At 40.4% G+C, this 18068-nt stretch overlaps 1 protein-coding gene across 1 annotated transcript; it reads left to right on the top strand.

Annotated features, from left to right (window-relative positions):
- The first annotated feature begins 1521 nt into the window (after positions 1-1521).
- Positions 1522-16631, top strand: BIVM (basic, immunoglobulin-like variable motif containing). The gene is made up of 11 exons (XM_066545161.1): positions 1522-1624; positions 2674-3274; positions 4160-4286; positions 5210-5305; positions 5391-5495; positions 7262-7356; positions 8533-8665; positions 10850-10921; positions 12400-12483; positions 14094-14190; positions 15148-16631. Exons 2-11 carry the CDS (start codon positions 2785-2787, stop codon positions 15436-15438), a joined length of 1590 nt encoding a protein of 529 aa, XP_066401258.1. The 5' UTR covers positions 1522-1624; positions 2674-2784; the 3' UTR covers positions 15439-16631.
- The last annotated feature ends 1437 nt before the right edge of the window (positions 16632-18068 follow it).

Here is an 18068-nt window from a genome sequence, read left to right on the forward strand (position 1 = left end):
GGAATCCATGCAGAGATTTGGCACTATTTGTCAGCACCCGAACAAGTTATAAGATAAATCATGCAACCTAATTTTAGTCTTGGCTGGCAAAGCCAACATCACTGTTATCCTAATGCCTATAATTTGGCTCAGATAAAAACGCTGTGGAGGCAGAATTATTTAATTATATCAAAGGCTGTTGGCCGACTACGGCTCAACAGGCTTCCAGCTGGCAAAAACATAAGGGATGCTCTCCTTTACAAGGGGCAGGTTGCCTCAGGATAAACCACATAAACTATGGAATGTGATCTAGGGCTTCTGATGTCCAGGGGATGGCAAACATGGCTGTACCCTCAATTGCTTGAGCAATTTGGCAATTCAGCTACATCTAACCACTGAGAACCATCAAATAACACTAGCAATTCAGGGTATTAGATTCTGGTTTTTTTCCATTAATTGCAGCACCTCTCACAGAAAGTATTGCTGGGAGTAGAGGCTCTGTGGACTGAGGCACAGTGTCGTAATTGCCAGGAGTGAATCTTCTGTCAGCAGGACCTCATATAACTTTTTGATATTTTATTTAAAATTTTGTAGCGACTTTGTTACAAAATCAATCTGAATAATTAAAAATCAATTAATTTTACATATTTGTGGCAGTAGCAGAACAGCTCCAGTTGCATCTTCAGTGTTGTTCATGCTGACCGCAGTGAAGGATGAGATGACAAATATTGTCAGCAGTTCCAGACAGTGTTACCTGAAATAAACTTTCGTTCCTTCATATTGTTTTACAGAAGCATTGTTATTACACATGTTCTTACTACTGTCAGGGGAACCAACCCTGGTGCATATATAAGGTAATCTGGTCCAAGCTGCCTGCCCAGGCAGGGTCAGCCCAGAACACATTGCACAGGATTGCATCCAGACGGCTCTTCAGTATCTCCAGTGAGGGAGACGCCACAGCCTCTCTGGACAGTCTGTTCCAATGTTTGGTAGCCTGCAGAGTAAATAAGTTCTTCCTCATATTTAGGTCCAATTTCCTGCGCATCGATCTCTGCCTCTCGTCCTATTGCTCGGCACCACCGAGCAGAACCTGGCTCCATCCTTTTGGCACCTTCCCTTCAATACTTAGAGACATGGATGAGATCCCCTCTCAGCCGTCTCTTCTCGAGGCTGAGCAGGCCCATTTCCCTCAGTCTGTTTCTCACCATTCCGCGCCAAGCCCCCACACAGGCGGCGCTTGCGGCCCCCGCCATCCCCGACCCGCTCCGCTCCTCCCCTCCCTCCCTCCCCCGCCCGCCCGCGGGGCACCAGCGGGCGAGACCATGAGGGCGCAAATGGGGGGGAGGGCGACCGAAGAGGCGCCACTCACGGCGCCGAGGCGCAGTCGCGGCCCAGCCGGGAGGCGCTCGCCACTGGTTCCTCCGAGGCACCGTGAGGGCCCTCAGCGGGAGCGTGGCCGCCGGGCAGCTCCGCGCCTCCCCCCGTCCCCGTCCGGCGGCGGGAGTTGGTGCGGGCCGGCGGCGGAGGAGGCGGGGGGCGGCGGGGGCGCGCAGGTGAGCGCGCGGCTGTGTCTGCTTCCGGCGCGCCCGCGTCCCCGCTCCGCCGCGGCCGGGGAGGCGACGCCGGCGAGCCCCGCTCCGCGCAGGTAACACGGGCCGGGGGCAACCCCGCCGCCGCCGCTGCCCCTCGCAGGCGCCCAGGAGGGGAGCGAGCCCACGGTCCCGGGGGGCCCCTTCCCCCAGCCCGCGGCTGTTCACTCCGGAGCCGACTGGCGGCAGCGCAGGGGGAAGGGCGGGTGCCTGGATGTGTCCCTGCGCTCCGCCAAGCGGAACCCGGCCGGCCCCAGGCGCTCCCGGGGTGCTGCAGGTGCGGGGCAGCGGCCCGAAGCCAGTGTTGCAGGAGGAGGCTGTGGAGCGGAATTCCTGCCTCCCTCGCGCCAGGTTCCCATCTGCGGCGCGTGTCTGCAGACGTGCGAGCTGCTGAGATGACAGATAACACACACGCTGTCAGCTTGCCCTTTAAAAATGATCGTTTAAAGCAAGCCAGCCAGCCGTCTAAATTTCTTTTTGGTAATTCTTAGCTGCCATAAACAAAACCTGCTTTTCTTTCTCACGTCTTGAAGAATAAGAGGCACGTAAAAATAAAAGGGAACCTTTAACAGCTATAGGAGGAAAGCACTGGAACAGATTGAGGGTGATGTTGTCAATTTACAATCGATAAGGTTATAGTTACTGTAATTGTATGCTTGAACTTCACTTGCAGCAAAAGTTTGCAGGATTCAGCAGAATTAAGACCTTAAATTATGACCTTAAATTGCTGTATGATGATTTATTAATTTGTATAAATTATTCTGTATGTCACAGTGTATTGTGACTGTAAGGGATAGAAGAGAGCAACCACAAGCAGGAACATGTAGAAAGCTTTTAATTTTTAAATTTTTTTATTTGTGTCCTGGTTTATAAGTGTAATTATTATGACCTCATCATGATATCACTGCGGTGTATGCTGTTGGCACCTCACAAATGATAAAAAGTGCTGATTGTAGAGTTCTAGAGAGGCTTAGGGAAAGACACCCTGTTGTGTTGTGGTAGCTCAAAGGGTATTTCAGCTTTTATTGGCTATGAGTTCAAAGATAAGCTTTGTGTATATTTTATGCAGAATGAGACACCTGTACTAACTTAACATTTTTTTCAGGCACTTCATTGATACCTTGCAGAGGCAATGGAGGCAATGATGAAAACCCTGTTGTAATTAAAGCATAAAGAAAAAATATTCTTCGCTGTGCAATACCCTTAGTATCATTCAATGCCTACTATTTCAGAAGATGAAAAAGAAAATGGTTCTGGAAATAATGGCAACACTGAAAACAGACCTGGGAAAGAATCCCCAGAAGCTTCTCTTCACAATCCCGTGAAGCCATACTGCATGTCAGACACCTCCACTGCATCCTTGGTGTCTAGGGAAGATGGGCATTATCCATGGGGATGTCCTGTGACTCATACAAGAGAGAAGTTTTATACCATCTGCTCAGACTATGCTTTTTTAAACAGAGTCACATCTATTTGTAAAAGTCCAAGTGCTTCAGTTAGTGCCTGCCTATCAAGTAGTGCTGCCTTAAATGTTGGGAATAACACACCTAACTTACTCAGTGTTCAAACTGGTGCTTCAGAGATTATCTACAACGAGGATGCTAACTTGGAAAGCCTGCCTGGCAAACTTGGAAAGCTTCCACTGGCATGGGAAATAGACAAATCTGAGTTCAATGGCGGGAACTCAAATCTGAAGAGCAAAGCAGGTGAGGTGGTGATGTTTTGACGTGAAAGGAAAAGGCTTCATGATTCTAGCTTGTTTGTGAAGGGAGCTGGGCATCTCACGTGTCCTGTGAAGAAGTGCTACACAAGAGCCTGTAGTTCATTTCAAGGAGCCTGCTCATCAGGATAGGAGAGAGAAAAGGAGTAAAAATCAAGTGTAACTGCCAGGAGAAGTGGATCCAAAGGAAGGCTGACTTCTGTTTAACTGTGTAGTATTTGGGGTGGTTTCTTCCCCCCCGGCCTTCCCACAGTGTTGTTGGAGTGGGTTTTTTCTTTTTGTTTTAATAGGACCTAGTACATTATGCATCTGGATGTATGGCTTCAAAAGAGGACAAAAATATTTCTGCTTTAGCATGTGGCCCAGCTCTCCATTTTCTACTGTCACAGTGGCTTATAAAAAGGAAAAGACTTTGGGTGTATATTATTATTAATGGATTTGCATATAAGTTTTGTCAGAAACTGTAGCTGGTTGCAAGGCTGGCAGTGAAAAACATGCATTTCATTATGTCCTGTGCCTACATAGTGTTAGGAGATGGGAGGTCCACATTGGTCTGAGAGTCTATTTCTGGGATGGGTGATTTAATGCATTAGAATAATCAGATTGACTTATCTCTCTAAACAGTTGGGCAGGTCATCATTAATTCTGTTCATGATCTAAACACCATGTTGTTTACAGAGCTAATGGCAGGTTTACAAACCTGTTGACAATTTAGATTATGTATTTGAGCTTTCTTTCAGTTAGTGTTTATTCCCAGTTTACGCTTACTAGCACAACTGGTGTCTACTGTATGCTATTACTAAAAGTACTTAAGGAGAAAGCTGCCAATAGCAAACTAGACATTCATTTGATTCTGGAATTTGGTTTGCAGGCAACATGAAGAAACAAGGGACAAAGAAAAAATCCGTGGACAAAAAAAGCAAACAATACAGGGAGTGTCCTCAACGTTCAGCTCTTGAAGACGTGAAGGAGAGAAAAGTATTGGACCTTCGGAGATGGTAGTATTTATGAATTCATTTCTGAAGTTAGGAATTTATGAACTACACTAACTATGTAGTTTCTCAGTAAGCACTGTTGCTAGTTACCTGATTTCAAACTTCTCAATAATGTCTTTGTAATTTTTTTTTTAGTAGAGATGTTAACCACATACACACTGTCTCATGCATTCTAGAAGAAAAATTAGAGCTTCCCTCCCATCTGTTGAAATTCTTAAAACATTTTTCTTTCTAAACATGCCCTTTGCTTTCAGCAAAGGGAAAAACTTATATGGGGATTCATTGCAAAACAAAATACAAGTTCAGTAGCATGGTCAGGCAAAAAGTAACCTTAAACATACCACTGATATGTTTTATTTCTGATGTTATTTTTTATTGGGAAATACTTGATCAGAATCCATCATTTCTATACAACCATTATTGTATTAATATAGTTCACTAATTCAATTAGTTTAATGCATCTGTCTGGTTCTAACTTTATGTCTATGACACCAGAAAGTTGGAGTTAAGCTAGGGAATCTGTGGCCCAGAATGACATTCATTAGTAAATTGGTAGAGATGCGGTTTGCCACAAGGGCACGTGTTAGAAGGGATTTGATAAAACTGTTTATTGTATTAGTACAGAATCATATTTTCCTACAGGATCATTTGTACAAAACTCCCATTGGGTTGTTAGAAATTTGACTGATTTATATGAAATAGGGTAGTGGCACCTGGCAAAGAAATTGATTAAGATATTTCTTAATTTTTGTTTTTAAGGTACAGTTGTTTTGGATTTTTTGCTTTTTTGTTGTAATACAGAAGAAATAAAAGCATTCAATATAATGTGGGACTTTAGTGACATAGCACACAAAAAAGTAGTTCAGGTTTGTCATATATGTGAGTCAAGATTGTGTTACTAATATATTTGAGGTTTTTTGTTTAAGGTATTGTGTTAGCCGACCTCAATACAAGACTTCCTGTGGAATTTCATCCTTAGTGTCTTGCTGGAATTTCTTATATAGTACACTGGGAGCTGGAAGGTAAAGTCACACATAGACTGCTTTGCTTTGCCTCTAGATTGTCAAAAATATGTTTCTAATTACAACACTTTTGGTTTTTTTTAAGTTTACCCCCTATCACTCAAGAAGAAGCCTTGCATATACTGGGTTTTCAGCCCCCATTTGAGGAGATTAGGTTTGGTCCCTTCACTGGAAATACAACTCTGATGAGGTATGTTTGGTTCTTTTGATGCAGCTAAGAGATAGAACCTTTAAAAATATGGTAGTAGTTCATTTATTTAAAAACAAAGGGGCTGACATGTTAATCCTCTTAAGTTTTAGAATAATGAAGCATACCTGAGTACTCTGACAATGAAACTTCTCAAGGAGTTGTTTGCACTGGCCATTTTGAATGGTGTTGTTACACAGGTCAGATCAATGTGAAAGTCTGTTTGGTTTTTGGTTCAGTTTGTGTAATGGTTATATAATACTCTAACGAGTCTAGTCTCCTGGTTAGGAAACTTTCTCTTTACACTTATTTTCCTGTTTTTGAAAATGCATGTTAAATGCTTGTTAATATCACTGAAATGGCCTGAAAAGACAATTGATACACTATTAGCTTATTGTAATTTAAGAACTGAAAATGAGGTAGTGCTGAATCCTTGCTGCATTGGAGCTATTCAGGAACAAAGCATGGGGCTGGAGTCACAGAATGTTTTGAAATTTTTTATCACTTCTGCTCTGCTGTTTCCTGATACTTAAAGGTTGGACCTAAATTCTTTGTAGTTTGTTTTTTTTGCATTAAATTAATAAGACATTTTAGGATTAAACAGAGCCAAGAAGCATCTTGTACTAGAGTGCTGAGCATTTTCATAGGGCTTTGGTGTGTTACCTTTTGGTGAGATTAGAAACTTTTGTAGTATTCTTGCTTGTTTCATGAGTCATATTTGATTTAGTTATTTTTTTAGGGCAATATATAGTATTTGGCAGATCAGGTTTGTGCTAGATTTGAAAATGTGGCAGCAGTCTATTCTCCATCTAGCATACTGACTAGATCATTGGAAAATGTCATGAAAATTTCCTTACCTGCTTTAGGAAATTCAGATCCAGGATTTGTATCTCTTCAGGAGTATGTCGGGGTATAGCAGCTCTATGGTATAGCAACTCTTATAGACCAAGCTGATACGGTGTTCTGTCTCTTCGTGTCAGCAGTCTGTGCAGACAAAAGTTAAACTTATAATTCTTTTTTTATTTCCTCTTTGAGCATTCTCTAGGCAGCAGAGAAGTTACCCATCTTTTTGTTTTCTTTTCTTTTTCTTGCCTTGTCCAATCATTTTGAAGTGCTTAGCAGACTGGGAAACAGGAGAGCTGGAAGCCAGCCCCATTGCCCAACATAGCTTTATGATTGAGGTATTATCTTCAAACATGTGAATTTGAATCTTCTAATGTGGAAAAATTGCTGGCCTGTCCTCACTTAGTGCTACGGTGAGGAGTTGCAGTATGAGGCTCCTGTAATTCTCAGGCTTTGTGAAATTTAGGTGAGAGAAACCCAACAGGATAAGTAGAAAGTCTCACTTGGAGGGTCCCTTCTGGTGTCTTAGGTTTCATTTATGTACCCTACAAATCATGGTTGAAGTTTGGTACCTCAGAATTTTTGTCTTTCTAAAGGCTGAGTAATTGAACATTAGAGGTGACGGGGCTAAATATGATAGGACCAATATTTCACATCCAGATCTTTGGTTATTTTTATGTATCTATGTCAAGTCTGGAAAAACAAAATGAAGGAAAAGGCTCTGTGTATTTACTTCTCTGTCTAGGATATGTTAAGTTTTGTATTGGGTGCTGTGGTTGTCTACAATTTAAATATCAGTGAGGTAGGTATTTAGTAGCACATCAAGACTTTTTTTCCTAAACTGTCAAAGCACAGGAAAAGTGTGAGAAATGAAATTGCATTTAATAACTCTTGAGTTACTACATTCTTCAAGCTTATTGTTTCAGATGGTTTAGGCAAATAAATGATCACTTCCATATCAAGGGATGCTCATATGTTCTGTATAAACCTCATGGGAAGAACAAGACAGCTGGAGAAACTGGTACGTAGCTAATGCTAAAGTATTCATCTTACAGTGTATAAATTGAAAAATCCTGCAGTGTGTAGCATTTGACAGGACAAACTCTGTAAGTAGTAATTCCAGTCCAATATAAGGTATCAAATAGCTCCAGGTTGGCTGATTTTTCTGGTTTTACTTTTTCTCTTATTTATCTAAAAATTTCATTTATACTTCTATTATGATAAAATACATTCTGTGCTATGTATTCTGCTGTCACAGAATTGGAATTTTAAGATATCCAGGAAAACAATTGCATTTCCAGTTCTGTGTTGGTGTGTGGGAAGATTTCTTTGCTGTCATCCACTGGGAGAGCAAAACCAATTTGTCCTTACTTAATGTTTTGTGCTTTTAAAAAGCCCAGTTTTAAAGGGAATGAACTGTTCTGCCTGGCTGTAGCTAACATCTTTCTCGAAAGTTAGGTGATTATTCTCAATTAGCTTATGAAGCTGCATTTTTGTCTACTTTTTAGGTGTGCTGTTTAAAAAATTTTACTTTCATGTGCTGTTTACTAGCTTTTGGTATAGCCTGGGTAATTACCTTTTAACTGAAAGGTTCTTTGAAAGCACAAAATCATGCTGAGAAGTTTAAGATATTATTAAAATGGATTGGTTTTTTTCTTGACATCCCACTTGAAAATTGTCATGTTTCAGTGCCTTTTCTAGTCTTCTCCTGAAACTGAGCACTGTGGTCACATTATAAACCATTGCATGCCTCGATGTGTTCCTGAGACTAGGAAGCTGCAAGAGGCTCATGATACCAAAATGTTTGAGTGTTTTCAGTGGTTTCAGTATTATCATTAATGGGTGCCACATCTGACCTAGGGCAGCTGGGACTGCGTTCTGTTGCAGTGTGTATTTCTTGGGTTAAGAGATACTTCTGGTTCTTTTTTAAGTTTGATTTTGATCTAAACATAAAGCATAAATTATATTGCCTTTCCCTGGTACAGAATGTGCTGCAGATAGTGTTTAATTTCCTGCCTGGTACAAAAAAGTAATAAGTTTGAAATCAAAAGTGTATTTTGTGCGTGCCTGTCAGGTCATGTCCTCCCACTTAAAAAGCAGTATAACTACTTTGTTGTCAAATAGGTATTTTTTTTCTGCTGACTGTGTTACACAGGATCCAAAGCACCCTGGCCTGTAACCTGATCTTTCTGTGTAGCTGCAGGGGCCCTAGCGAAGCTAACACGTGGACTGAAAGATGAATCAATGGCCTACATCTACCATTGCCAAAACCATTATTTTTGCCCAATTGGATTTGAAGCAACCCCAGTAAAAGCTAGTAAAGCCTATAGGTAAGATACTGTGTTTATGCTTATTTTAGTGGAAGAAACATACAGAAAAAATTACTGCAAATAGATTCAATTTTTCTCCATAAATAATGGTTCAGTTTGTGTCATATAGGCATCTGTCTGAGCTAGAAAAACTCTACATTGTGATTTGAAGGGGCTGACTTAAAATGTAATGTAACTAAACAGACTACATTGAGAGAACTTAAAACAGAAAACTCTAAGTGGTATTATGAAATTGGTCTTTTAAGACCTTCTAGCCATGTAGAGAGAAGGTAGTTATTTTATTGAAGGACAAGTGAAGGTAACTAATCTGCAAAATAAAAACATATGGGCTGAAAAAAGGCCAGGTGGGGTTTTTTTAAGGCTAAACAATAAAAAGACAGGTAATTATGGGGAGAGTCTGTTCCCAGAGAGCTTGGAAGGGAAAACAAAGAAAGTGCGTGTATGTTGCAATTTATAAACTAGAAGCAAAAAGTTTACAGTAATGTTAGTCCTTCATGAGGTGGATGTGATGAAATTTACATTTCGAAACCAGTGCTTGAGAATAGCAATAGCAGGGGTTGTGTAGATATCACAGGTTACATACTTCTGTTGCATTAATACTGACTAATAATGGTGATCATAGACTCCAACTACTGGCATGTAAGGCATAGAAAAGTAAAGACATGTGAAGAATTTGTTACTGGGAATGGGGAGGGAATGGGGGAAGAAAAGCTAGAAGAGATCTTTGGGCTAAGACATTAGGTTTGGCTTTTTTTTAACAATGCTTGAAATGCTGGAGTACTCTATAAGCTTAATATGCCAGTTATTTTAGAATAAAGTTCCCTGTATAATAATTTCAGATTTGTCAGAATGACTCTACTAGGATAATATAATGCAGTAGTTGATATAGTTTTCAATTAAATACAGATTTAAAAAAAAGGTAATAGCATTAATACAAATTTTAACTTTGAAAATATTAATTCTTGAGATATGTATTAGCTTTTGTAAGGCATTTACCTTGCTTCTTGATATAGAGTGCTGTGCATTGTGGAGCACTCTGTGCACTCTCTAGAGGAGAGTAGTTTGTTTTACCTCATTCACTGAGTCACATTAAGCTGTTTTTCCTCTCTCAGAGGGGTTGCAAACATGGTATGTATTAAATGATTCTGTTGAGCTTTCTGTGTTCAGCCATTGGTCAGTATTTATTAGTATTATCATAGAGCACAAGTAGTCAATCCCTGAGAAAATTAGCAGATACCAGAATTGGGGAATGTTAAACAATGAAAAGTGTAGGTCACTAGTATAAGGTGAACTTCTGCTTATTTGCTTCCTGTGCAGTCTGACTTTGAGGTAGGGTGTCAAGGAATAGAGAATGTTAGCTCTACTTTTGGAGTTCAAAATGGTCATTGATTGGTTGGTAAAGCATAATCATTCAAATCTAATTGGTTCCCAGTGTGAAGATTATGATAGTGTTAATGAAAGTTTTTACTATATGAACAAAAGAATACAGTTTTTTATTGAGACTGAGTTCACTGACTTGCCAGGTTTGTGAGAAGAGTGTAAGAAAAATACTCCCCAAGTAGAAATCCAACACATCAGTCTACTTGAGTTTACCAAAATGTTAATCTCTTACTTAATCAGTTAGAATCTGCACTAGAAGACCAAAGTAAAAAAAAAGTTTACTAGATCAAAAATACAATCTGAGAAATAATATGGTCCACTGTGTGGAAACATAACATGCCTTTTAACTAATTTAAATTTATGTTGTTTAGTAATGAGTAAGAACAACTTTCCTTCTTTACCCATGGCTGAAATGGATTCTTAGTCACTAGTGATGTTATTTTTAAGTTGATATTAGCTTTCTTTCTTAACAACAGTTCTCTTCTAACAATGTAGCATGAAATAATAAGTTCAAGAAGCTTTTATAGCCTTACTTTAGGCTGGAGGTCAGACCAGATGAGCATCCTGTTTTCTTTGAATTTTCTGATCCTACTGAGGAAAAAAAAAAGTTTTGTTTTCAGAAGGACTACCAATAGATTCTGGAGCAGTTCTTGTTTATCTGTTTTTGCACTTACAAAGTAAAGTTTTTATTTAAAAATCCAGCTAAGAAACGTTTTAGGTCCCAAAAGAAGTGGGTGGATAGGTTGCTAGGCTGAGCCTAGAGACAGTTCTTAGGTCACCCACAGACTTCCTGTATGATCTTAGGTTGCTGGATTTGGACTCGGGAGACCTGGGTTCAGTTCCCAGTTCAACCACAGACTTCCAGTGTGACTTTAGGTAAGTCGATCAATCTATCCTGTGTTTTGGTTTCCCATCTTTACACTGATGGAATACATTGTTATTTTACAGGGAATTTTTTGTAAGTAAACAAATTGTTCCAAGCAGTAAGGCCATATGCTGTCTAATACCCTAGGCAGAAAAATGCCAGGTTTTGTCACAGTTGCAACTGATGTAGTTTTTCATGAAATAATTATACACAGGAAGTCACAGAGCAGTCCTGTGTAGCTCATCAGTTTTGCCCTAATACCTGTCAGAAATTTTCCTTGACAAGGTTACTGCAAGCTTTGAGCTTCTTGGGAGTTGATTGCAAAGTACTGTTAATTCAAAGGTTTGGATTTCAGTATCTGGTATTGGATGTTGTCGTGGTTTAGGGCAAATTTGGAGGAGAATTTCCAAATTAGGGCCCCTCCAGTAAGCAAACCCACACAGCCCCTCCCCCCAACCAGTTCGGGAAGGATTCCTCGGAGAGGAGTGGAAAGAACCTGTTTATTTAACAAGCACAGCACCCCCAGCACACAGAATGAACAATACCGGATGACACCGCTCTGACAAAGCTGACAAATTCAGAAAGTCTCTCTTGGGGGTGGTCACTCTGTTCTCAGTCCCTCCGGTGCTGGGGCAGCTGCTGCAGCCACAAGGTGCAGGATCTTGGTGTTTCCCAGGTCCCAGTCCGGAGCAGGTTTGAAATGATCAGAAAAAGGAAAGGAGAAACAGTCCAGGAAGAAATTGGACAGTTTAGCTGAACTAGCTAATGAGCAAAAGCAAGCAGAAGCGAAGCAAGCAAGAGCGAGAGAGCAAAGCAAAAAGCAAAAGCAGCAAAAGCAAAAGCTGCAGTCTCTGTGACCCGCCAGGCTGATAAGAAAACCAAAACAAAACTTTCCCTCTTCAGAGCCGGTCTTAAAGGTACAGAACATAATATCCAACATCAACAGAACACATGAATGGGGATACAAGCATCATAACGTCACCCTAGGACAGGTGTTTAGAAGGAAGCATTTGAAGTTGCCAGTTTTGTTCTTACAGATTACCCTACAGCTCTTAGTAACAACTGTCAGCCAAGGGATAGTTTAAAAATAGTGGAAAGGACTCTTTCATGTCTGTTAGACATCAGATAGGGAGGAAGCTGTTTGTACCACATTTATGTGGCTTTCCACAACTCTTATTTCTGTTGTTTCCTGTATGTTTATATTTACATCATGTACCAGACTGTCTTTCATCCAAATAAAACTGCTTTTAGTGAAAATCTGTCTTCCTCTCAAATAATGTGCAGTAGAATCCCAAGATTTGCTTTCAGGCCTTGTGGAGCAAAATGTTCCCCATATGCAATTGTGAGCACTATAGCACAGGAGCTGGTTTTTAGTTTGGCTGAGGAAACAATTCTAAATGTTAGAAACTCCTAAAAAGAACAAGAGACTGTAAATATCTTTTTAGTATGCACAATAAATCTTACTAGGATTTTATCTTCTGTTGAACAGAGGTCGTGTCTTGCAGCAAGAAGTAGAATATTGGATCTTAATTGGAGAGCCCAGCAGAAAGCATCCAACAATACATTGTAAAAGGTATGTTACTTGGTAAGAATGTAAAAGAATGTTTGCTCTCAAAACAGTTTGTAGTTCTCAGAGTCACTTTTTAGTTCTGAGTGACTTTTTAGTTCTTTTGAATGAATATATACATGTGTGTATATATATATATATATATATATGTATCTAATAGAAACAGATGCTGCTTTAGTGAGAAGCTTAGTGTTTTGACCTCAAGGCTGGCTCTGCAGTTTTATATCACCTGTCAGAACATTTGTGGGCTGCTGAGAGCCCACATCTCTTGTTTGAGTGTGACACAGCTCATATTAGTCAGGAGGAAAAGGCAGTTTCAGCTGTCGTCGTGCCAGTTGTGACTTACAGACTGCATGGCCCTTGGGGGAGTTTGCACTGGAGCTGAGGACATCCACAGGCTGTGTCTGGGATGTACACAGAATATTCTGCTGCTGCTGAGATTGTGCACAGAATATTCTCCTAACTCAGGTGCAGCCTGTACTCTGTTGTGTTATTTGCATATCTGTGCATTCAAACAGTACATTTAAGATGAGGTTTGACACAAACAAAGTTGATGTCTAAACTGGATGTATAGACTAGGAGAACTGGGGGGTGCTGTGTAGAAATATCATGGATTAGTTATATTTAATAAGTTCTTTTTGTCAGTGATGTGACCTTGTCAATAACTGCAAATACCCCTGGGTATTTTGGACTATGAGATTAAGTGCAACAAAATTAAAATCACAGTATGCATATGATTACTGAGAAATGGCATATTGTAGGTCCCAAGGATAGGACTTTGTCATGTGGTATATTAGCTACAAGTGGCACAGGAAGAAGTTTCAGAATATATAATAAAACCATTTGTAATACTAATTTTAATTGTGGAGACGTTCTTCCTCCTGCTGCACTCCCAGTGAGAGCTGGCAGAATGTTCTGTGCTTAAGGAAAGGGGGCAAAGTTTGGAGTAGAAATGCATTTTCTCAACTTGGAGGATGGTGTTAGAGAGAAACAGGTAGTTAGATATTGATAGAAATTAAAAGGTGATGTAGGTTTAAAGAGGTCTGGGATGTGAAAGTATTTGTTTCAGTTGGGCTGGAAGGAATTATGAATCTTTGAAAAGCTGAGTGAATGGGGAGTGATTGAATTGATAGTTTAGAATTAAATAAAATGTAGGAGTGAGTTATGATGAGAGCTGTCTGGTAAAAGCACATTTAGTGTGCAAAAGAAACCAAGGAACTGAACAAAATAATACAAAAGGGTAGGAGAGGTTTACATTTAAAAAAGGCTAATGTTTCTCCTTGCCTAAGCCACACTTTGCTTCTTTCTTTTCCAAACTGATGAATTGCTAAGTGTAAGGAATGTAAGTATGATTCATGGTGCTCTTATTCGTTTTGGAAGGTGTTTCCCAAGAGTAGGAATAATCACTGTGAATGCTTTGATTAAAAGTGACACTTTTACATCTAGCTTGATGTCTTTAATATTGAGGCTTTTGTAACTTTACACGTGTTTATCTTTAAATCACCGATAAGACTGTTTAAAGCTACAGGTCTGTATTTGCGTTTATGTGTACGTGAGTCTTCATGCTACTGAGGTTTCATAAATATCAGTTGAGTACTAATGATTTTATTCTGTAGGTGGACAGATATTGTCACTGACCTAAACACTCAAAATCCAGAATATCTAGATATTCGACACCTAGAGAGAGGATTGCAGCATCGAAAAACAAAGAAGGTAAGGTAAACTCACTAAGATGGAGGAAACTCATGGTAGGTTTTTGCAAACTTACTCATATTTCAGCAATGTAAGATAACCTCACTAAAGGAATTTGTTCTGTTATGAAGTGTTGCTGAAGACAAAAGTATAATGTGGGTTCTTGCATACCAAAGTAATTTAGATTTACTTGCTGGACCAGATATAAAACATGAGTAGCTTGGTATGTACCGGGATGAACCAGGATACCGGTGTATACAGAATGTATTTGGTCAGAATATTTAACTTTGTTGGTTTAAAATGTAGCTGCAGCAAGTATAGAAATGTTCTGCAGACAAATTACATAGCCTTTGGGGTATGACCCTCCAATGACATTAAGGTGGGAAAGAAAGTACAATTGAGTAGGATCAGGCATAAATGAATGTGTGTGTCTCCCTTAGTGGAGTTACTGTCAATGCATGTGGTTTCTTTCCTATAGATAGGGCTTGTGTCTCATGGGTGGAGGATGTGTTGGTGATTTGCAGATTAAAACTCTGTGAGAAATAATAGACTGAAGAGATTATTTCAGATGTGGAGACCCTATGGAAGACTCTGTCAGCAAGATCAGAATGAACCAGAACAGATAATTGCTGAGAAGATAGCTAGAAAGTAAAAAAAGACTAGCAGAAGATAAGTGATACTGCCCCATGAAGCATATAATTGATAAATTAAAAAGATGAATAAGAAAATAGTCATTGAATCTGGGAAATAATCAGAACTGATTGATGCAAGTTGTATATTTCTGTATATGATTTTGTGGTGTTTTGTTGTTTGTTGTTTTTTATTTTTTTTTCCTGGTTTGTATATTGTGGCACTTCTTGTTTGCTTTCTTTTTGAAAGTATCATGTTACTTGCCGAATGTTGATGTCAAGTATCTGTGTATGTTAGAAATGTGCCTGTGGTGTGCATTTAACAAAGAACCTTTTTTACTTTGATTAGGTTGGAGGAAATCTTCATTGCATCATTGCCTTTCAGAGACTTAACTGGCAAAGATTTGGTCCTTGGAATTTTCCATTTGGGAATGTTAGACAGAATAAACAGTCCCAAACACAAGGGCAAGGAATTTCCAAATCTGAGAGTGAAGACAATATATCTAAGAAACAACACGGGCGACTGGGTCGATCTTTCAGTGCTAGCTTTCATCAAGAATCCGTGTGGAAGAAATCTAATCTTCGGGAGAGGAGAAACAGTGGGTATCAGAGTTACAATGATTATGATGGAAATGATTAAAATTAACTTTAGATGATAGAGTTGATATATTAAAGTTAGTTTTAATCAAAATGTATTAGGGATTTATTAGTCCTAGAACACATAAGAATAGAAATTTTGGCATAAGATACAGCTTCATAATTATTAAACAAATATGTTGATATGGTTGCAATAGATGAGATCTGATGTATAATGTGACAGATAAGCACAGATTGTTGTAATTTTGCAATCAAAGGTGAATATGATAGCAAAATCAATAATTTCTTTTGAAATAATTGTACTATGTCCTGATCTGTGAAAACAAAAGAGCAGGTTGAAATCAGTCAGTGTAATAAACAGACTTCATTGAATATATTTATTGTTCAAAAGCATGAAAAATTATGGTATTATAAAAAAGGGTTATTCTGCAAATGGTGTAAGGATAAAAGTAAGCATTGCCTTTGTTTTTAGCACTTCATTTTAGTAAGGCTGCCCATATCCAGTGCAAATGAAAAAAGATCACATAGGTTAGAAAACCTTGTTGGATTTACAAAGAGAATGTACATTCTCCATTTAATTCCTATTTGACTTCTGTCAGTCAGATAATCATATCTTGTCAAGCAGGTCTCAGTTTCTTTTCCCTGATTTGGTTGCCTGTTTTTGACCATGAGGAATCACCTGTTCGAGGATGGAACTTCTCTATTATTTTTGCTCTGTGGGTAAAGTGGCTGAATTCTTGCCCTGGAGCCTCCTGAGAGCACGGACTCACTTAACACAAGCTTATGAAATTAAGTATTAAAAGCTGCATTTACCATTAGCCAAATGAGCTAGCTGAACACTGGGTTCTGTTGGCAGTTCTTTTCCTTGTTCAGTCTAAATCTCTGTCCTTTGTCTGCTGCTTTTTTCATTTTGTGTGAAGGGGATGCAAGTGCTGAAAATTGCTGGCAGCCCCGATGATATACCTCTCAGCCAGCACACAATTCAAGCTTTTTCAGGTGTCCCTGGTGAATTCTTTTTTTTCCTTTTTCTCTTTCCCTATTAAATCTAGTTGTTTGGCCAAACACATCTCAACAGTTGTATTGTTCTGTGTACAAATGTTCATACCTGCTCAAGGATTAATTTTTTGACATAAAAAGATTTGTCATGGAATGCAGGGGTTTTGTAGGTTGCTGCTTTTGTTAACCAAAAATGGGAGACTTTTAGACTTTTGTTCATTCAATAAAATTTGTTTTCTATCTTGTTGTTTGCTTTTCATTTGTCTTGGAAATGATGGCCCTGAATTTAGTGAAGGTCTTCAGCAAAGTAGGTAAGCGACAGATCAGCGTTGCAACTACTGCTTAGCAAAGTAGGTAAGATCCCTTGGGTCATAAAAAGTGGTGCTCAGTGCAGCCACTTCTATTTAATTTCTCAAAGCCTGCAGCCTCATGACTGAACAAAATTCATAGGTTTTGAAATTTTATTTTCTGGGTGAGCTCTTTTCAGCCCCTGTTTTTGCAAGCTGAGTTTGGGCTGAGGGCTCGGGTTTGTTTAGAGTATTTGAGCTGTGTTCTTTACGGATTTAGGACTTACATAGCCAGAGTTCCATGTGTGTCTCTTAACTTTTGCTTGATATTGACAGTTGCACTGAGAAATGGGGTCTCTCCTCTGATGGTAGCTGACTGTTCTGCTTAAGTAGGTTGGGATGAAATTCTGGTTTTACATTTATTTTGCTCTTGGGCTGGAGGAGACTGTCACTTTTTTCACGGAGTATGTAGTATATGAATTCTAGCATTAGAAGGAGCCATGGCATGTCCTTGGGGTTGTGCTGCAGGGAGCTTTCCCTAGGGATTCCCTAGGTGGGGTGCACCAGGGCTGTGGTTGGGGGAGAACAGAGAGAGCACAAGGTTGCAGGGGAAATTGTGTTTGGAAGCAGGAAAAATAGGACTACTTTTGGTCTGCACTGTGGGATTTGTTCTGGGACAGGAGACGTTTTCCATTCTCCAACCAAAGGAGGTCTATAGAGCTCTGGAGCACGAGTTGTGGGAGCTGGGGTTGTCTAGCCTGGAGAAGACAAGGCTCAGGAGTGACCTTATCACTCTACAACCACCTGAAAGGAAGGTGTAACCAGGTGGGGGTCAGCCTCTTCTCCCAGGTAACAAGTGACAGGACGAGAGGAAATGGCCTCTGCTGCAGGTGAGGTTTAGGCTGGACATAAGCGAATTTGTTCACAGAAAGGGTGATCAGATATTGGAAGGGAGCTGGTCTAGTTACTGTCGCTGAGTGTTTAGACTGGACTTGGCACTTAGATCATGGTCCAGTTGAAAAAGAGACGTTCGGTTACAGGTTGGACTCGATGATCTCAGAGATCTTTTCTAACATAATTGATTCTGTTATTCTCTGCTGTTAGGTACTAGGCTCTCCTTCAGGCTGCCGGGGAGCCCACCGGCCTCAGAAGCCGCAGCTGGAGAAGGGGCGGTGGGAGCCGCCCGCCGCGGTGTGAGGGGCGGGCTGTGGGCGGCCGCACCCGGGCCGGGCCTGCGCTGGCTCCGCCCCGCGCACGGCGACTCCCGGCGGCCCCGGGCCTGCGTTCCGGGCGGGGCCTGCGTTCCGGGCGGGGCCTGCGTTCCGGGCGGGGCCTGCGTTCCGGGCGGGGCCTGCGTTCCGGGCGGGGCCTGCGTTCCGGGCGGGGCCTG

Source organism: Molothrus aeneus, chromosome 2 (assembly GCF_037042795.1).
Source record: "Molothrus aeneus isolate 106 chromosome 2, BPBGC_Maene_1.0, whole genome shotgun sequence".
NCBI classification, from domain to species: domain Eukaryota; kingdom Metazoa; phylum Chordata; class Aves; order Passeriformes; family Icteridae; genus Molothrus; species Molothrus aeneus.